The sequence below is a fragment of the Artemia sp. Qi Xiang Cuo genome, chromosome 14 (assembly GCF_049724085.1).
Source record: "Artemia sp. Qi Xiang Cuo chromosome 14, ASM4972408v1, whole genome shotgun sequence".
In the NCBI taxonomy this organism is placed as follows: domain Eukaryota; kingdom Metazoa; phylum Arthropoda; class Branchiopoda; order Anostraca; family Artemiidae; genus Artemia; species Artemia sp. Qi Xiang Cuo.
The window spans coordinates 71,301,074-71,322,875 of record NC_142807.1 but is presented as its reverse complement, the minus strand read 5'-3'; the positions used below and the strand labels follow the sequence as shown (position 1 = coordinate 71,322,875).

Genomic DNA, 21,802 nt, shown 5'->3' with positions numbered 1-21,802 from the left:
ACGCAATCAAGTTCTCGGAAATTCACTTCCCCCTCGAGTCCTAGATCAATAACATTGTTTCCCGTTAGAATTCAATGCGCATGTGCAACCTTCGTTCCGGAGTTATTACAAATAGAAACATCAAATAAATTAACCTTGGAAAAAGAGGTCATTGACCCCATTACGTAATCATTCTCCCTAGGGAGGCTATGCCCATATATGGAGCCCCGTCCGTATTCTATGCCCATATATGTTGTTCGCGTGGGAGTTTTAAAAAAAAGTGTCCGGATCGGGATTCGAAGGGGTGGTGTTATCGTCGGAGCTCATGAGGCCTCTCTACTAATGACTTGGTTTGGCTATGCAGGGCCCGGCGTGTGGTAGGCTTCTGTATATGGATTCTCATTGTTATATTAAATAATAAAAAAAAACAAGTCTTTTGGAAACCCGGCACCCCCTTCATAGAAATATCCCTTACCCCATGAAAATATCCTCCCCCATAACTCCCAACTCTGACCCCCCCCCTACAAGAAAAAATCCCTCCTCAAAATATACTTCCCAATAACCAATACTCTGTGTAAACAATGGGCAAACTTCATAGCTTGCAGCCCTTCCCCAGGGGACTTTGCGGGATTAAGTCATCCTCAAAGGCATATTTATCAGGTTTTCGACTATGCTGAACAAAATGGCTATTTTTGAACAAGTGACTTTGGTAAAAAAAAAAAACATGAGTGCGGGATGGGGCCTAGTTGCCCTTCAGATTTTTTTTTTTCACTTGAAAACGCCACTAGAACTTTTAATTTACGTTCAAATGAGCCCTCTCGCGATATTTTAGGACCACTGGATCAATACGATTACTCCTGAAAAAAAAACAAATAAGCACGCATCCGTGATCTTTATTCTGGTAAAAAATACAAAACTCCACATTTTTCCAGATAGGAGCTTGAAACCTCTATAGTAGGGTTTTCTGATACTCCTAATATGATGGTTTGATTTTCATTAAGATTCTGTCACTTTTAAAGGATGTTTTCCCCTTTTTTCAAAAATAAGGCAAATTTTTCAGGTTCTGAAATTCTCATTGTTATACTATTACAACTTACCATTTTTTTTCCCCACGTTTTGGAGGTGAATTACAGTTGTCTCATGAAATTTTAGTCTATGCAGATTTGAAAAATAGGTCTTGCACGCTCGACATCTATATTTTCCATTTCGTTTGTACTGATGAGTTTCTGAACGAGAAAGAATTAATTGATAAGTGAAACAAAAGGAGTTCAATAACATATAAAGGCCCGAATTATGCTCATCAAGGAGGCACACTTGTGCCTCTATAAAGAGGCGACCCACCACAATGTTAAGCGATTTCAGGTCCTAGAGGTCGCAGAGAGACGGCGGTAATTGCATTTTGTAGCCCAAGCTCAAACGAAGAACCTGGCACAATTTCCTCCTCCTCCGACTGTCTCGTCCGGGGGTACACTGGGCCGGAAGTTTCGACCCTCCCACCACAGCCCCCCTGTAACGTTGTCCGAGTGGGCTTAAATTTAGAGGTTAAGCTTTCCTCGGGCCCGGAAGCTTATCCTCGAAATTTCAGCTCAATTTGTTCACTCCTTCCCTGTTTTCAAAAAACCAAATATAGCAACGTAAAATTCATTTCTTTTTTTTTTTTATTCGCCACGCCTACAGGCCACAGTTGGCAACGGATCCGGGTGAATGAGGACTCATTCGAAGCAGAATTCAACCTGTTAGGGCCTTGTGACATTTTCAGACCGAAAAAATTATCCTCCAACTTTACATGTACGACAAACCTTGATTTCATATATTAGCCCATGCGATTATGTCGCTCCACAACCCCCCCCTAGAAAGGTGTCTGATTTTGCTGACATTTAGAGGTTACGCTTTCATGGGGCCTGGAAGCGTATCGTCGAAATTTCAGCTGAATCTGATCACTCCTTCCCTGTTTTCCAAAAACCACATATCAAGATTTTTGGGAATTTGCTTGCGTCGAAAATACCTTCCATTTGCTAAACAACAATTACTATTGTGTTTGTATAGTCCAGCGGCTGAGACTCCCGACTTTCAGGCGGAAACCCCGGGGTCGATTCACCATAAGAGCAACTTTTTTATACACTTTGAAAAGAAACTCAGTTTCTTTTTTAAATTATTTGAAAAAAATTACGTTTTCTAAAGAGTTAAAGAGGCTGAGTTACAAGGTCGACCCTTAAAACGTACAGGGATTAGGAGGCACAGTTGGGGGGCTGTTAAAGAGGCTGAGTCACAAGTTCGAACCTTAAAACGTACAGGGATTAGGAGGCACCCTGTACGACGTGATTTGAGTATTCAGGAATTAAAAGCCTTAACACAAGAATGTTCAAGAGCGGGGGGTTTGGGGGGCGGCAGCCCCCAACTTTAACTCCTGACACGATCAGCTAACAGTTAGTCAAGCAATAATAAGTAATAAACTGTACAAAAACGTGCAGAAATTATTTGAAAAAAACTACGTTTTCTAAAGAGTTAAAGAGGCTGAGTTACAAGGTCGAACCTTAAAACGTACAGGGATTAGGAGGCACAGTTGGGGGGCTACCACCCCCAAACCCCCGCTTTCGCAGCCTTTAAATATAAAAAAAAATTTCTTTAAACTGAAAGTAAGGAGCGACATTAAAACTTAAAAAGAACAGAAATTATTCCGTATATGAAAGAGGCTGTGCCCTCCTCAACGCCTCGCTCTTTACGCTAAAGTTTTTATTGTTTAAAAAAAGAGTTGTGAGAAAGTCAAACTTTAGCGTAAAGAGCGAGGCGTTGAGGAGGGCACAGCCTCTTTCATATACGGAATAATTTCTGTTCTTTTTAAGTTTTAATGTCGCTCCTTACTTTCAGTTTAAAGAAATTTTTTTTATATATTTAAAGGCTGCGAAAGCGGGGGGTTTGGGGGGTGGTAGCCCCCCAACTGTGCCTCCTAATCCCTGTACGTTTTAAGGTTCGACCTTGTAACTCAGCCTCTTTAACTCTTTAGAAAACGTAGTTTTTTTCAAATAATAGTAAGTTAGGATGAGGCTTTTGGAGTTTAAAACTGCTTTTGAAATATAAACAACCGAGAAAAAAAATGTATTCCGGAAATAAAAGAAAGTTACGCACTTGAATTTGGCTACGAAAAAATTGTAACGATATCTAATTTCATGGCAATAATGGGAACTAAAACCCTTATAAAAAAATGTAAAAGGTATATAAATGTACAAAAGCGAAATAAGTTGTACGATATCTAACGTAAGATGGCGTTTCCGCAGAAAGGATTATGAATTTTGTTCCCTTCCCCTTAAGGGCTAGGCACACGTAGCTGATTTCGGGAACCGATTTCAGTAAGGGTATAATCCACGTCGAGTGATTATAATTAATGATGCTAAAAGGCGGGGCTTAGTGACGTTTTTCGGTGATGTTTTTGGTCACTTAAAAGGGCACTACACCTTTCAATTTCCAATCAAATGAGCCCTCTCTCGACCTTCTGCGATCAGTGGCTCGATACGATAAATCTTGAAAAAAAACACGCATTTTTGATCTTTCTTCTGGTCAAAAATCCAAAATTCCACATTTTTGCACATAAGAGCTTGAAATCTCTGAAATAGGATTCTCTGGTATTTTAAATCTGATGGCGTGATTTGAAGGCTCATTAGTAACTGAAAAATTCGATTCTTTTAAGAAATCGCCCTATAATGTAAACCCCTGCAGGAAACTACCCCGCGAAAAATGTTTCAATGTTTCCCAATAGCAAATACTATCTGTAAGTAATGGACAAATCACAAAACTTAAAATGGAGCTTAAACTTCTACAATGGGATTCTATGACTGTTTTCTAATTTGGGAGGGAGAGAGATATATCAAAGGATGCACTTTAATGTCGAAACATCCCAGCTCTCATTGAGCCATCAGATAAAAAAAGAATTAGATATAAGGGAGAGACGAGAAGGAGGGGGAGGTAGAAATTTTATATATGAAACCCAGGGTTGCAACCAGAATTTTTGTTCAGATAACATGGAATAAAAGAAACTTTTAAAACGCATCGAAAATACGAAACTTATATCTACTCCCTTATGAAATCTAGGAATATTTCTGGTCTACACTGCTATTGTGGAAGTAAAGGGTAAGATTGAACCCGAAAATGAGCAGAATTTATTCCGTTTAGGTGGGGAACTGCCACCTTTTCATCCACACCTTCACTTCATGGTCACAGAAACTTTGGACGGTGCTCATTAGATCAAGATTTGAGACTTTAAGTACTTATTTTTATAAGTCGAAAGTGATTGGAGACCAATCAGCAGCGGGAGGGGGGAAGCATTTTCGGTGGGAAAGGCATTTTCAGAGGGAAGATTTTTTCCATGGGGAGGGGGCAGTTTCTATGGATGGTATATTCTGGGGGGGGGGGTACTCTGGCCAACCCCTTCTATATACTGAATAATTTATGTTCATTTTACGTATCAATGTGCCTCCAATTCGTTAGAAGGGGTAGACAATTAGCTTACGTCTGAATCCAAACTGTAGTATATTTAATTGGTAAATTTAACTTGAAATAATATTGAAATTTGGGGACCAAGGCTCCCTTAACCTCTCCCCCCCCCCCTGAGGGTGCCCATAATTTGAGTGGAAAAAAACATAAAATCACCTTGAGTTTCATGTCGCTGATTTTTTGGTGACACACTAAACGGCCTCCAAAGGCATGTCTTGTTACTAGAACTTGCAGCAGCTGTGAAAAAGATATAAATTAGTATCTCAGAAAAATACATTTGATAGAACAGTGATAACAGAACCGATAAGAAAATCAATTATCGTGTCATATTTACACTTATTTGCAGGGAAAGATGTTTTCTGATATTTATAACCCTATTAATTCTAATTTTTAAATTCCTAACATAAAAAAAACAAATAATCACGCCCCTGTGATCTTTCTTCTGGCAAAAGAGTTTCGGTTACTAATGAGCCGGGTTGCTCCTTACTTACAGTTCGTTACCATGAACTGTTTGATCAGAAGTTGAAGAAGGTGAAAAGGAGCTATGTCCCACCCAAGGAAAGTCTTCCCCCGTAAAAAACTCCATAGAACATACCCCTCCCCGTGGCTGGTTGGTCTCTAATCACTTTCGACCTATAAAAAAAGGACTTAAAGTCTCAATTTTTGATCTAATGAGCATCCTCCGAAGTTCCTGTGACCAAGAAGTGGAGGTGTGGATGAGAAACAGGCAGTCCCCCTCCTTATCGAAATAAAATCTACTCATTTTGGGGTTTAAAGTTACCCTTCACTTCCACAATAGCAGTGTACACTAGAAATACTCCCAGAAATCATACGGGAGTAGATATCAGTTTGGCGTTTTTGATGCGTTTTAAAAGTTTCTTTTGCCCCCCCCCTCCCCTAAAAAAATCCTATTTAATGCCCTAGGATTATATATCAATTATTACCCCCACCCCCTTCTCGTCTCTCCTTTAGACTTCATTATGTATTTATCTGAAAAGATTACCGTCATAATATGCCTCTCTATTTGATGATTTATTAACATCAATTTTAAATCAACGTGGTATCAAAACAGGCGTTTTGATGACCCGCTGTGAGGATTATATTAACTTGAATCACTGTACAAAGTGTTGTGTGTATGATCATACAACATCCAAGTGTATGGGATCTCAAGTTTGTTCCTAGTTTATGGGAAACCATATTGACGAAAATTGACTCAAACATTATTCCAGCGGTCCATCTTTTGTATCTTGTTATAAAAAGAATATTAAATGCGAGCCATCGTCAGAGTATATTTAAAAAAAACTGGTAGGTACAATCCATTTATATGGGCCTATCTAAAGAAGTCAGACAAGAGATGCTACAATTGCTACAGTCAAGACGCTTTGAAAAACCCATTTTTCTGGGATGATACAATACACCGCTGTAGAGAAATACAATGTATAGGGCGGTTTATTTTGCGTATATGATACTAAACTGTGGTTTTTTGGAGTTTAGATGGGGAAAAAGATACCTAGGTTAGGTTAGGTTATGTATTTAATATATGCAATGTTTTGCCCCCACCCCCAATAATGTGCAATTATATAGCCCAAATTTGTTTCTAAACTATTATATAGTCATTCTATTTTATTTTGTTTAATTAGCATTAACCAAACTTGACTTTTTAAAAAGGCCCATATAAAGGGGTTGTACCAACTGGCGTCTAACAGTAGCCTTAGTTAATTGCGCCCCTTCTCGAATTTCTTCCCATCCCCTTACCTCTAATTGGGATCTGCTCAGATGGTTGCATCAACTGAAAATCTTTCTCCTCCATGCTAGCCAGTATTGCGGATGAATGCCTTTGATTTTCATCTGACAAGAATTGTTTCTTGGCGTTACGGGTGGGGGAGTACTGGATCAAGGAGACAGCTCCTGATTGCAAATTCGTGGAATTACCATGTTGATAATTTTCACTTGATTGAATTGGCAAGGAAGAACGACAATCATCATCTTCTTCCTCTTGTTTTATGAAAATAGCAGCCAATCCAGTTGAGGAAGGGGATACAAATCCTTTGGGGTATTTACAATGGTCGAGTCTTGGAGACATTTTGGTATCTGAAAAACACCTTAAACTATACTGTACTATGGGGAAGGGGGTTAGATGCCCTCAAATCACTTTTGAAAGGCAAAGGATTACTATAACTGTCTATTTCCATTCAAATGACCGACTTCTGAAGTTTATACCACCACCCCTTACATAAAGACCTTATATGTCCCTGGGAGATAAATTAAACACTTAGCCCCGGCCTCTGGGGGTTTTATCGACCCCGGAAAATTTTTTTCTGATTTTTGAACTATTTTTAACAAATTGGCTATCTCAAAATTTTTATCAGAGAAGTTTGGGGGAAAAGGGCTAGGGGATAGTTGGGGGGCTAGTTGCCCTCCCATCACTTTTATTCTTAAAAAGGCACTAGAACCTCTTATTTCCAATCAAATGAGTCCTCTTCGATGTTTATATGACCATCCCTTTCAAATGAAGAGCCGAATGCCTCCTTTGACCATTCTAAATGCCCAATCACCCGTCAAATTAAGGAGAAGCTATCTACAAATTTACTCTTCCCTTAGGTTGTGGTTTCTCTTACTCTTAGGTTTAGGTTATGCATCTAGCTCTCTAAAATTCATGCAAATTAATCTCCAACATTCTTTGGTGGCATCCTCACAGTTACAGAAATCTCTTATAGAATTCAATCCAAACACTGTTTTACTTCAACAGGATTATGTTAGCAAGTTTGAAAAAAAATTCTGGTGTCACGGATCAGTTCAGAATTTTCTTCAAGTTTGACGAAGAAAAGAAATTCTATAGTATCAGTACTTGTAAAAAAATCACTTAGAAGTGATTCCCATTACGAACAGTCTTCGAATGAATGTGTTATCGTCACAGTATATTTAAAAAAAACTGGCGGGTACAATCCCTTTACATGGGCCTATTTAAAGAAGTCAGACAAGAGATGCTACAATTGCTACAGTCAAGACGCGTTTGAAAAACCCATTTTTCCGGGATGATACAATACACCGCTGTAGAGAAATACAATGTATAGGGTGGTTTTTTTTGCGTATACGATATTAAACTGTGGTTTTTGGAGTTTAGATGGGGAAAAAGGTACCTAGGTTAGGTTAGGTTATGTATTTAATATATGCAATGTTTTGCCCCCACCCCCAATAATGTGCAATTATATAGCCCAAATTTGTTTCTAAACTATTATATAGTCATTCTATTTTATTTTGTTTCATTAGCATTAACCAAACTTGACTTTTTAAAAAGGCCCAGATAAAGGGGTTGTACCAACTGGCGTCTAACAGTAGCCTTAGTTAATTGCGCCCCTTCTCGAATTTCTTCCCATACCCTTACCTCTAATTGGAATCTGCTCAGATGGTTGCATCAACTGAAAATCTTTCTCCTCCATGCTACCCAGTATTAAGGATGAATGCCTTTGATTTTCATCTGACAAGAATTGTTTCTTGGCGTTACGGGTGGGGGAGTACTGGATCAAGGAGACAGCTCCTGATTGCAAATTCGTGGAATTACCATGTTGATAATTTTCACTTGATTGAATTGGCAAGGAAGAACGACAATCATCATCTTCTTCCTCTTGTTTTATGAAAATAGCAGCCAATCCAGTTGAGGAAGGGGATACAAATCCTTTGGGGTATTTACAATGGTCGAGTCTTGGAGACATTTTGGTATCTGAAAAACACCTTAAACTATACTGTACTATGGGGAAGGGGGTTAGATGCCCTCAAATCACTTTTGAAAGGCAAAGGATTACTATAACTGTCTATTTCCATTCAAATGACCGACTTCTGAAGTTTATACCACCACCCCTTACATAAAGACCTTATATGTCCCTGGGAGATAAATTAAACACTTGGCCCCGGTCTCTGGGGGTTGTATCGACCCCGGAATATTTTTTCTGATTTTTGAACTATTTTTAACAAATTGGCTATCTCAAAATTTTTATCAGAGAAGTTTGGGGGAAAAGGGCTATGGGATAGTTGGGGGGCTAGTTGCCCTCCCATCACTTTTATTTCTTAAAAATGGCACTAGAACCTCTAATGTCCAATCAAATGAGTCCTCTTCTATGTTTATATGACCATCCCTTCCAAATGAAGAGCCGAATGCCTCCTTTGATCTTTCTAAATGCCCAATCACCCGTCAAATTAAAGAGAAGCTATCTACAAATTTACTCTTCCCTTAGGTTATGGGTAATATTCATGCATCTAGCTCTCTAAAATTCCTGAAAATTAATCTCCAACATTCTTTCGCGGCATCCTCACAGTTACAGAAATCTCTAGTAGAATTAAATCCAGACATTGTTTTACTTCAAGAGGATTATATTAGCAAGTTTGAAAAAATTTTCGGTGTTACGGATCACTTCAGAGTTTTCTTCAAGTTTGACGAAGAAAAGAAATTATACAGTACATCAGTACTTGTAAAAATATCACTCAGAAGTGATTCACATTACGAACAGTCATCGAATGAATGTGTTATTGTCTCAGTCTATTTAAAAAACTGGTGGGTACAATCCCTTTATATGGGCCTCTCTAAAGAAGTCAGACAAGAGATGCTACAATTGCTACAGTCAAGACGCTTTGAAAAACCCATTTTTACGGGATGATACAACACACCGCTGTAGAGAAATACAATGTATAGCGTGGTTTATATTGCGTATACGATACTAAACTGTGGTTTTTTGGAGTTTAGATGGGGAAAAAGATACCTAGGTTAGGTTAAGTATTTAATATACTCTATTCTTTGCCTCTAACCCCCCCCCCTTATTTGCAATTATATAGCCCAAATTTGTTTCTAAACTATTATATAGTCATTCTACTTTATTTTATTTCATTAGCATTAACCAAACTTGACTTTTCAGATAGGCCCATATAAAGGGATTGTACCAACTGGCGTCTAACGGTAGCCTTAGTTAATTGCGCCCCTTCTCAAACTTCTTTAAGTAATCAGCTGTCTATTATGGACTGCTTAAAATTTTAACCAAATTGTGTCATCGGTGATGACTTTAATGCACAGAGCCCGCTTTGGCTATCTAACGCTCCTACTGACAAAAAAGGTAAAGAACTTTAGGACTTAATCTCAAAAAGCTCTTTCATAATATTTATTGTAACATCATTTTCATTGCTGTTTTCGTCATTTCTTTCATCGGGGATTATTATTGTCGTCCCTTTACGGAAATAAACAACTCTTTACGATGTTCCAGTGCCAGGCTATCTGTGGCTATCTGCCAGGCTATCTGTGAAAAAAAAAAAACAGAAAAAAAGATGCCAAAAAAAGAAAAAGATAGGCAGAACGCTTTAGCAGCTGCCACTTTTCTTGATTTTTAAGCCAATATATTTCCCTCGCTGTTCAAGCTAAGGGACAGAAAGTTTTCTATACAGGGGTTTCAGACAAGGCGGTTCTAATGATGTACTTTTTGTTTTGATTTGACTCTTTCTTTAGGACTTAAGTTTTTTTATACTTCTTAACATTGAACGTGATCGTCTCTTACTAGGTTGCTAGCTACCGCTGCAACCCAGATCCTTACTGATTACAAACAGGAATAAGCCTATGGCTTTTTCTTAATTGTAATAGTAAGTGACGACCTGGCTACAATTTACGATTACGACACCATTGATCAATCTTTAACATGAAATTATAATCTTATTTTAGTTACTATGGGCTAGAAGTGTGTTATTTACTGAAAAAAATTCTTTTAAATGTTTTCAATTTTATAACTTTAAGAAATAATTTTCAAGCCAATATATTTCCCTTGCTGTTCAAGCCATGAGACAGAAAGTCTACTATACAGGGATATTGGACAAGGCGGTTCTATTGGAATAGTTTTTGTTTTGATCTGACTCTTTCTTTAGGAGTTTTCTTCACGGTTTTTTCAGTAAATTCGTGTGAATTTTTTTCAGTAAAGTGCAAATTATATTCTGGCTTTTAGAAATCATAGGGGTTTTGAACCCTACTCATATTAATTTTTGCTAGTTTTGAGTTCGACTCTGTTATCTATTTTAATTTCTGCTCGTTTTGGGTTTCATTTATTTATTGATACTGATTTTTGGTAACTGTAGGCATGGTAGATTGTTTGATTCTATTTTCATTCATTTTTGGTTTGATGGATCTCTTTACTTTTTGTTGAAAAACTTGTTTTGTGGAAAAAGTTTTTTTAATTAATTGCTTAAACAGACTTACCGGATTTGTGTACGCCCCTGGATCAAATTCTTTCCATCGCCTCTAGCCATCACTCCAACAATTAATTCTTACATATTGAAGTGTGAAATTTTTATTTTATAAATACCAAATTAACTATACTTTTCTTTCAGAACTAATTTTAATGCCAGCACTATGAAATTTGCAAGTCATGATTTTAATATATTCACACTTCTTAGTTCTACCCCTCGGATTTTCACATTTAAATAAAATTAAACCTAAGAAAATTAATTTTGTTACCCTAAACCTCATTTTGTAAAGCCTTTTTGGAATTTTATTCTCTAGACTTAAGAAGTTCTTTTATAGAGGTTGTGTATCTTAATATTATGAACTATGTTGTTCTATAGCATTTCTCATGTCGTTGTACTAACGACCATTCTTGTACCACAGAATCTCAATAGTTCTCGAATATATATCCCTTTTTTTTAAAAACTCTTATTTCGATTCCTTGTCTCGTAGCTTGTTAACTTAAACAAAACTGTCTTAAATATCCCTTACCTCTAATCGGGATCTGCTCAGATGGTTGCATCAACTGAAAATCTTTCTCCTCCATGCTAGCCAGTATTGCGGATGAATGCCTTTGATTTTCATCTGACAAGAATTGTTTCTTGGCGTTACGGGTGGGGGAGTACTGGATCAAGGAGACAGCTCCTGATTGCAAATTCGTGGAATTACCATGTTGATAATTTTCACTTGATTGAATTAGCAAGGAAGAATGACAATCATAATCTTCTTCTTCTTGTTTTATAAAAATAGCTGCAAATCCAGTTGAGGAAGGGGATCCAAATCCTTCGGTGTATTTACAATGGTCGAGTCTTGGAAACATTTTGGTATCTGAAAAATATCTTAAACTATACTGTACTATGGGGAAGGGGGTTAGATGCCCTCAAATCACTTTTGAAAGGCAAAGGGTTACTATAACTGTCTATTTCCAATCAAATGACACACTTCTGAAATTTATACCACCACCCCTTACATAAAGAACTTATATGCCCCTGGGGGATAAATTAAACACTTAGCTCGGCCTCTAGGGGGTTGTATCGACCCCGGAATATTTTTTTCTGATTTTTGAACTATTTTTAACAAAATGTCTTTCTCAAAATTTTTATCAGAGAAGTTTGAGGGAAAAGGGCAAGGGGATAGTTGGGGGGCTAGTTGCCGTCCCATCACCTTTAACTCTTAAAAATGGCACTAGAACCTCTGATTTCCAATCAAATGAGTCCTTTTCGTTGTTTATATGACCATCCCTTCCAAATGAGGGGCCGAATGCCTCCTTTGGTCTTTCTAAATGCCCAATCACCCGTCAAATTAAAGAGAAGCTATCTACAAATTTACTCTTCCCTTAGGTTATGGGTAATATTCATGCATCTAGCTCTCTAAAATTCCTGAAAATTAATCTCCAACATTCTTTCACGGCATCCTCACAGTTACAGAAATCTCTAGTAGAATTAAATCCAGACATTGTTTTACTTCAAGAGGATTATATTAGCAAGTTTGAAAAAAAATTTGGTGTCACGGATCAGTTCAGAGTTTTCTCCAAGTTTGTCGAAGAAAAGAAATACTACAGTACATCAGTATTTATAAAAAAAATCACTCAGAAGTCTTTCACATTATGAACAGTCATCGAATGAATGTGTTATCGTCTCAGTCTATTTAAAAAACTGGTGGGTACAATCCCTTTATATGGGCCTCTCTAAACAAGTCAGACAAGAGATGCTACAATTGCTACAGTCAAGACGTTTTGAAAAACCCGTTTTTACGGGATGATACAACACACCGCTGTAGAGGAATACAATTTATAACATGATTTTTATTGCGTATACGATATTAAACTGGGTTTTTGGAGTTTAGATGGGGAAAAAGGTACCTAGGTTAGGTTAGGTTATGTATTTAATATATGCAATGTTTTGTCCCCACCCCCAATAATGTGCAATTATATAGCCCAAATTTGTTTCTAAACTATTATATATCCATTGTATTTTATTTTATTTCATTAGCATTAACCAAACTTGACTTTTCAGAAAGGCTCATATAAAGGGATTGTACCAACTGGCGTCTAACAGTAGCCTTAGTTAATTGCGCCCCTCCTCAAACTTCTTTAAGTAAACAGCTGTCTATTATGGACTGCTTAAAATTTTACTCAAATTGTGTCATCGGTGGTGACTTTAGTGCAAAGAGCTCGTTTTGGCTATCTAACACTTCTACTGACGTAAAAGGTAAAGAACTTGAGAACTTAATCTCAAAAAGCTCTTTAATAGTATTTATTATAACATCATTTTCATTGCTTTAGTCGTCATTTCTTTACTGAAATGAACAAAATACTGCTTTAGTCGTCATTCCTTTACTGAAATGAACAAATGTTTAGGATGTTCCAGTTCCAAGCTATCTGTGGAAAAGAAAAAAAAGATGCCGTTTAGGCAGAATGCTCTAGTAGCTGCCACTTTTCTTGATTTTCAAGCCAATATATTTCCCTTGCTGTTCAAGCCAAGGGACAGAAATTCTACTATACAGGAATATCGGAAAAGGCAGTTCTAATAGTGTAAATTTTTTTTTTTGATCTGACCCTTTCTTTAGGAGTTATGGGTTTTTATATTTCTTAACATTGGACGTGATCGTCTCTTACTAGGTTGCTAGCAACCGCTGCAACCCAGATCCTTACTGTATTACAAAGAGGAATAAGCCTATGGTTTTTTCTTAATTGGAATAGTAAAAGACGACCTGGCTACAGCCTATGCTTATGACATCATTGATCAATCTTTAACATGAAATTATAATCGTATTTTAGTTACTATGGGCTAACAGTTTGTTCTTTACTGAAAAAATTATTTTAAATGTTTTCACTTTTATAACTTTAAGAAATGATTTTTTAAGGAATGTATATCAGCATATGTAAATTAAACTGACAATGCACACTTTTTTCAGTAAATTCGTCTGTTTTTTTTTCAGTAATGTACGAATTATATTCTGGCTTTTAGAAATCATAGGGGTTTTGAACCCTACTCATATTAATTTCTGCTCGTTTTGAATTTGACTCTGTTATCTATTTAAATTTCTGTTCGTTTTGGATTTCATTTATTTATTGATACTAATTTGTGGTAGCTGTATGCTTGGTAGATTGTTTGATTCTATTTTCGTTCATTTTTGGTTTGATGGAGCTCTTTACTTTTTGTTGAAAAACTTGTTTTGTGGAAAAAGTTTTTTGAATTAATTACTTAAACAGAATTACAAGATTTGTGTTCGCCCCTCCGACAAATTCTTTCCACCACCTCTAGCCACCACTCCAACAATTAATTCTTACATATTGAAGTGTGAAATTTTTATTTTATAAATACCAAATTAACTATACTTTTCTTTCAGAACTAATTTTAATGCCAGCACTATGAAATTTGCAAGTCATGATTTTAATATATTCACACTTCTTAGTTCTACCCCCCTTGGATTTTCACATTTAAATAAAATTAAACCTAAGAAAATTAATTTTGTTACCCTAAACCTAAATTTGTAAAGCCTTTTGGAATTTTATTCTCTAGACTTAAGAAGTTCTTTTATAGAGCTTGTGTATCTTAATATTATGAACTATGTTGTTCTATAGCATTTCTCATGTCGTTGTACTAACGACCATTCTTGTATCAATTTTTTAAACCATATTTGCCTGCCAAAATATAAAAAACAAAAAATCGAAAATGGGGTTTTTAAAGCCTTAAAAACTCCTAAAGAATACGCAAAGGAAATACACAAAAAAAAAGAAATCCTTCCAAAGAATACGCAGAAAAAAAGAAGAAAAAACAAATAAAGCAATGAAAAAACTTACCAATGTTTTCTGCAGAATTTCCTGAACTGGTGCCATTTTCTGGTTTTGCAACTTGCTGATGGTCACATGCCAAAAACAAAATAATGTTAAAATGAAAAAAGAGCTAGAAGCATAATGCATTACATTGTGTTAATTAAATAAAACATATTAAACGTTAACTTCAAATGATAGTCAAGGTCAAAATTAAAACTTTAAAGAAACTAAAACTATAAGGAGAGTGTTGATTCTTCTAAGGCCCTGCTTGATTCTCTTTAAACTAAATTTTAGCAAAGTCAATAACTATAGCAACCATAAATATTTATAATATATTCAAACTTAGACGTATTACAAAACTAGAGCGTCCATAATATAGCTGGTCTAATGATACTTTCACACTAAGCCGTAACACCTTTCATATAAGCATGACTCAGATCATATGCTGACTAATATCAAACAGTTCGTGGTAACGAACTGTAAGTAAGGAGTGACCCGGCTCAATGGTAAAAGAAATTCTAGAAAACAGGATTTTGATACCAATAGATACATCAATAGAATTGGATTTTAATGCCAATTTCAAAAATAAGAGTTTTATCAAGTTTAGTCCTACCCATCAAAAGTTACGCGCCTGAGCAATTTGGCTGATTTTCGAAAAAAGGAGGAAAGATCCCCTAAAAGCTATAGAACCTTAATGAAAATCACACCCTGATTTTCAGCGTATTGGAGAACCCTACTTTAGAGGTTTCAAGCTTCTATCTACAAAAATGTGGAATTTTGCATTTTTTGCCAGAAGAAAGATCACGGATGCGTGTTTATTTGTTGTTTTTTTTTCCAGGAGTGATCGTATAGACCCAATGGTCCTAGAATATCGTGGGAGGTTTCATTGGAACGGAAATTAAAAGTTCTAGTGCCCTTTTTAAGTGACCAAAAAAATGAAGGGCAACTAGGCCCCCTCCCACGCTCATGTTTTTCCCAAATTCACGCGATCCAAATTTTGAGATAGTTATTTTGTTCAACATGGTCGAAAATATGATAACTATGTCTTTTAGGATGACTTAATCCCCAGAAGTTTTCAGGGGGAGGGCTGAAAGTTATGAAATTTACCCAGTGTTAACATATAGGATTGGTTATTGGGAAATATATAGACGTTTTCAGGGGGGATGTCTTCTGGTAGTGGGGAGGTGGGGGGGTCGTGGGTTATGTGGGAGGATCCTTCCATGAAGGAAGTTTTCATGGGGGAAGGGACATTGCTATCAAATGGACGCCTGATTTCCCAGCATTATTTAATAAATAGATAAGAAATTGAATATAAAAAAACAAGTTTTTCAACTGAAAGTAAGCAGCAACATCAAAACTTAAAATGAACAGAAAATATTACGTATATGATTCGGTTCACTCCCTAGTAAATACCTTACTCTTTAAGCCAAAGACTTTTTAGTACTTTCATAAGAGCTATTTATTCTAATTAACGGCCTTTGTGATTAAGCGGTCATTTTTAAAGAATTGGAACAAAATTTGAACTTTAGCTTAAAGAGCAATGTATTGACTAAATTAAAAATATATGAATATAAAAGTTCGTTACGTAAGTTAATTTGTAAGTTACGTATATTTATTACTAATAAAAACGTTCATAAATAAAATTAAACAAGTTTCGAGAAAGCCATTTAACCAAATAAAAGTAAAATTAATATGCAAATTTTATTTTAATTATTCATGTAAGGTGAGCCAAAATCAGAACCTGGATTAATTCAAAAACGTTCAAAAATTAAATAAAAAAAACAAGTTTTTTTAACTGAAAGTAAGGAACGACGTCAAAACTTAAAACGAACAGAAATTATTCCGTATATGAAAGGGGCTGTCCCCTCCTCAACGCCTCGCTCTTTACGCTAAATTTTTTTATAATTTAAAAAAATAGATTTGTGAAAATTTTAAACTTTAGCGTAAAGAGCTAGGCGGTGAGGAGGGGATCGCCCCTTTCATACACGGAATAATTTCTGTCCGTTTTAAGTTTTAACGTCGTTCCTGACTTTCAGTTAAAAAAAACTTGGTTTTTTTTTATTTGATAATCTTACGGAGCAAATTTTCCATGGCATAAAAAGTGCTAAGTGGACTCGAGTTCAACTTAAAATTTCAAGGTACGTAATTCATGTTAGGTCACAGAAATCTTCAACGCAGCAGAAATAAACTAGCTTCGATTATGATGGTTTTATTGAAAATTAAATAAGCCTAGTTTAGAAGGACGCGTAGAAAATATGAAGTTATACTGAACGTAACGTAACTTACCACTTAGCGTACAAAATTACATCCGTAGTATGTAAACTAATCAACTTATTGGGCAAGTAGCCAAGTGTGAATTACTGAAGTAACTTTGACTGACCTAGTGATCTAGCTTTACCTTACTTCAATTCCTATCAATTTATAAATTTATAAAAAGTTGTCATGATGATTAATATTTTCTTCAGTACCGTCTATGATATATGCTCGTTAAGCGGGGGGTGGGTACAGGTCAAGCGAGTCAAATACTCCTCTCTCAGGGGCAGCGCAAATCCTTATTGAACATTAAAAGATGAAAAAAATATTTCTAAAAAGGATCACTAGCCTCCATTAAAATAAATCTATTGAAAAAAATTGCTTCGAGAACAGAATAATTCAATGTATTTTAGCTGCAAAACCTGCAAATATATATATTTCCAGGAAATTGTTTTCGGAACAAGCTTTGAATATTTGTAAATGCTTTTCTCCGAAAACTTGTTTCAGTAAAATAAAATTGGTAACAATTATAGTTACGATGGTTGAAGTCCTCCCTTTTCCGATCTATTGACATACTGTTCCTGTGCACACGTCTAAGTGGTAAAAACTAACCCGAAGAAAAAATATGATTCAATTGTATCTAATTGGTTAATCTAATTCATGATCATATCTGAAAATTCAGTTTGAGGTCCGTTCCATATAGCGATACTTGTAGTTTCAATGCCTAAAAATTCAGTGAAATGCACTTTTTGATCAAATATTGCATAGAAGACAATTTCTGGCCAACAGACCAAAATTATTCTAGCCCAAATTACAACAAAATCAACTCAAAACGAGCAGAAATTAACATGAGTAGGGCTGGAATCCTCATGCCTTCTCAGGCCAGATCATAATTTATACTTTACTGAAAATGAAATACATTTTAAATGTTTTTGCTTTCTTAACTTTAATAAATAAAAAATAATTTAGACTTTAAGGAATAAATATCAGTATATGTATATTAAACTCACAATCCACGTTCATTTATTTTTAACTCTTTTTCAGTAAACAGCTTTTTCTTGTCTTGAGACGGTTTTTTATCACCCCCCCCCCCATACCCACTAAAACCACACTGTGTCAAGCCAAAAGAGGTGGTTTCTTTTAAGAAAATATCTAATAAATCATTTATATACACATACAGAATGCTAAATTCATATGCTCACTTACATTTTGATTCATAATTAAACTTGAAATATCCACAGCGAGTTCAGATATTAGACTGCAAATAAAATTACCTCATTCATTCCATGCCTAAAGGTTGAATAACCATTGGCATGCGAGCAACGAGCCCTTTCAATTTCCTATCTGCAAAAATGTGGAATTTTGTAATTTTTGCCAGAAGAAAGATCACGAATGTTTGTTCATTTCTTTTTTATTTTTTGATGATTATGCCTTTGAACAGTTTTTACATGAAACTTCACTGGTAGATTTTAAGTGTTTTTACTGGATAACAATCAAAATGAAAAAAAATAAAATAAAAGGAACTTAGAAATCTTCATTTTACCGAAAGGTTAAATTTTATTAGAAAACCGATCTCAATAGTATACATATAAAATAATTTATCTAGACCAATTCTAAAATTAGTGGTGTAGTGAAGGACAGGGACGTCGTTTGGGGAGGGGAGGAAGTTGCGCCCCCCCACCAATAATAAGGAGAGAAAAAATCCTTATGTATTCCAAGCCTCTTGACTTTCTGGATATGAACCCCTGTTGCCCCCCCCCCCCTTCCCAAATAAAAATGCCGGAGATTCGTCCCTGGTAAAGTATGAAATCCACCTTCATCCACTCAAACAAATTTACGTGTATGATTTGTATGATATTTTTTAACTACTTAGTTTAACTTAAAAAAAAACGAAAACAATGTCAACAAAAAACAAATTCAACAAAGTTTCAGTTGTTCTGAATTTCTGTGCTACAATTTTCTTCCGAATCCGTCTCTATTTTTGGGAAGTGGGGATTATTCCCTCTACAAAAATAAAACAAATATTCTTACACTAATAGTTTCTGACCGAGATACTGAAACTTAATGAATTTCCATATTCAGAATAGGCATTTTAAAGTAATTGTTTAATGAATACATTCATATCGAAACTGTGTCAAAACCACGTTATGTGTAGTTCCAATAGAAAAGGTATACTCATTTTCTTTTCATTATCACGAAATATCTGATGGATAGGCTATGGAGGATTGGTTTTCGCCAAAACTGGGTCTTTGGTACCTGAGTCACTGCCCCATCGGTTCCACACTTAGGGTATTGGCTTTCTAACTTAGGAATTAAAAAACATCTAAATTGGAGATAACAGCTTGCTAATTCTAGTATCAGAGGCTACGCTATAGCGTTGCCTATTTTCTTTCCATTATTTTTTTCCCAGGGGCACTTCAAATGGAAGGGGCGGTCATATAAACATCGGAGAGGGCTCATTCGATTGGGAATCAGAAGTTCTAGTGCCCTTTTTAAGAGTTAAAGTGATGGGAGGGCAACTAGCTCCCGAACTACCCCTTTTGCCCTTTTCCCCCAAACTTATCTAATAAAAATTTCGAGATAGCCATTTTGTTAAAAATAGTTCAAAAGTCAGAAAAATACTCCGGGGTCGAGACAATCCCCCAGAGCCGGGGGCCAAGTGGTTAATTTATCCCCCAGGGGTATATAAGGTTTTTATGCAAGGGGTGGTTGTATAACCAGAAGTGGCTCATTTGATTGGAATTGGAAGTTTTAGTTATCTTTTTGTGAGTCAGAAGTGATCGAAGTACACCTACCCCCTCCTCTTTCAATCCCTCTTTTCCCCAGATGCGTCTGATCGATTTCCTTCTAAAGCCATTTTGTTCAAAATATAACAAAGATTGGAAATTGAAAGTTCTAGTTATTTATTTAAGAGCCATCAAAAGTAATCGGAGGTCAAAAGAGATCGTAGGGCAACTAGCCCCCCTTCTCCATTCTTTTTTCTTCGAGCCCATCTGACAAAAATTTTGAGGTAGCCATTTTGTTAAAAATATTTCAAAAATCAGAATAAAAAAAATCTTGGGTCGACACAACCCCCTATAGTTCAGGGGTGAGTCTTTTTGGTACTACCCCGGGGGCACACAAGGTTTTTATATAAGGGTGGTCGTGTAAACTTCAGAAGTAGGTCATCTGATTCGAAATAGAAAGAAATAGTAACCTTTTGCCTTTCAAACGTGACTTGAGGGCATCTAACCCCCTTCCCCATAGTAGAGTATAGTTTACTATGTTTTTCAGATACCAAAAAGTCCCCGAGACTCAACCATTGTAAATACCTCAAATGATTTGGATCTCCTTCCTCAGCTGGTTTTGCTGCTATTTTTATAAACAAGAAGAAGAAAAAGATGATTGTCATTCTTTCTTGCCAATTCAATCCACTGATCATTATCAACATGGTAGTTCCACGCCTTTAGAATCAGGAGCTGTCTCCTTGATCTAGTATCCCCCCTCCGTCACGCCAAGAAACATTTCTTGTCAGACGAAAGTCAAAGTCATTCATCTGCAATACTGACTAACATGGAGGAGAAAGATTTTCAGTTTCTGCAACCATCCGAGCAGATTCTTGTTAGAGGTAAGGGTATATAAGAAAGTTTTGTTAAAGTTAACAAACTACGAGACAAAGAATCAAAATAAGATTCTCTAAAAAAAACTATGTATATATTTTGCTACAAAGAGAAGGATCAATTAGCCAAATTTCCCAGGGGTCTAGCCACTATTGAAAACCATTGATATCTACGGTACAAGAATGATCTTTAGTACAGCCACATGAAGAATGCTTTGGAACAACATAGTTTGAAATATTAAGATGCATAAGCACCATGAAAGAAACATCTTTAGTCTAGAGAATAAAATTCTGAAAAGTATTTAAAAAATGAGGTTTAGGGTAACAAAGTTGATATTCGTAGTTTTAATTTTCTTAGGGCTCAAAAACCCATGTTTTTCTTTATGTATAATTCGTTACCCACAGAAGATATGAATATGAGTGGTAGTAATGGACTATGTAAGCTATACGAGAAAAAAACAGAAACACAATATCGCGTAATGTTAGAATGTGAAAAACAAGAAACAAATGTAGTAAGATTGAGGAATTTATTAGAAAGAGTTACAGGTAAAAAAGATAAAGTTAATTTAGAGAAAGCTCCGTACTTTCTCTAAATCTAAACAACCTAAACAAGCTGCTTTTACGTCGGACCGTTCCACCATCGTGCAGATTTTCACGATTAGACATATAATAGAAAAAGTCACGGAGTTCCGCTAGAAGACTTTTTTTGCCTTCATTGACTTCCGTGCTGCGTTCCACTCAGTGGACTGAGAGGCTTTTTGGAAGATTTTAGCATCGACTGACCTCCCCGAGAAATACTGCAAACTGTTCAAACTGTTTACAACATGATACAGAGAGCTGTGCTCAATTCAATGGCCCCATTCTTCCGAATCACAACAGGGGTGCGTCAAGGATGTGCAGTGCACCCAGAGCTCTTCAATGTCATCATAGTCTACGTTATGACAAAGACGACTTCACGTATCCACTTTGGACTCAAGTTTGGAGATCGAGTCATCTCAGATGCTGATTTCACTGACGATCTGGTCATCATAGCGGACTCCATGGATCAGTTGCTGGAAGCACTTCAAATCTTACGAGAAGAGGCCGCAATTGTGGGACTGCAGATAAACTGGAACAAAACGAAAATTATACCCATAGACCCGGCTTCTCCTGCTGTCATTCCTCCAGTAAGCCTGGATGCAACAGCTATCATAGAAGATGCTAGCTGAAGAAGAGAACAGTGTGGTCGTATAAACTTTTTGAGAGGGCTCATTGGCTTGGAAATTAGAAGATCCACCGTCCTGTTCCAAGTTCGTTACGTAAGTTAATTCGTAAGTTATGTATATTTATTACTAATAAAAACGTTCATAAATAAAATTAAACAAGTTTCGAGAAAGCCATTTAACCAAATAAAAGTAAAATTAATATGCAAATTTTATTTTAATTATTCATGTACGGTGAGCCAAAATCAGAACCT

The 21,802-nt window shown here is 36.1% G+C and overlaps 1 protein-coding gene across 1 annotated transcript; it reads right to left on the bottom strand.

The window, feature by feature from the left end:
- Positions 1–1,076: 1,076 nt before the first annotated feature.
- Positions 1,077–20,987, bottom strand: LOC148944822 (uncharacterized; the record flags this gene model as incomplete). Its single annotated transcript, XM_089100033.1, has 7 exons — positions 20,931–20,987; positions 14,523–14,625; positions 11,210–11,545; positions 7,853–8,188; positions 6,223–6,558; positions 4,624–4,704; positions 1,077–1,205 (listed from the first exon to the last, which is right to left on the bottom strand). Coding segments are annotated over exons 1-7 (1,378 nt in total), but the record flags the coding sequence as incomplete, so codon positions are not given.
- Positions 20,988–21,802: the final 815 nt, after the last annotated feature.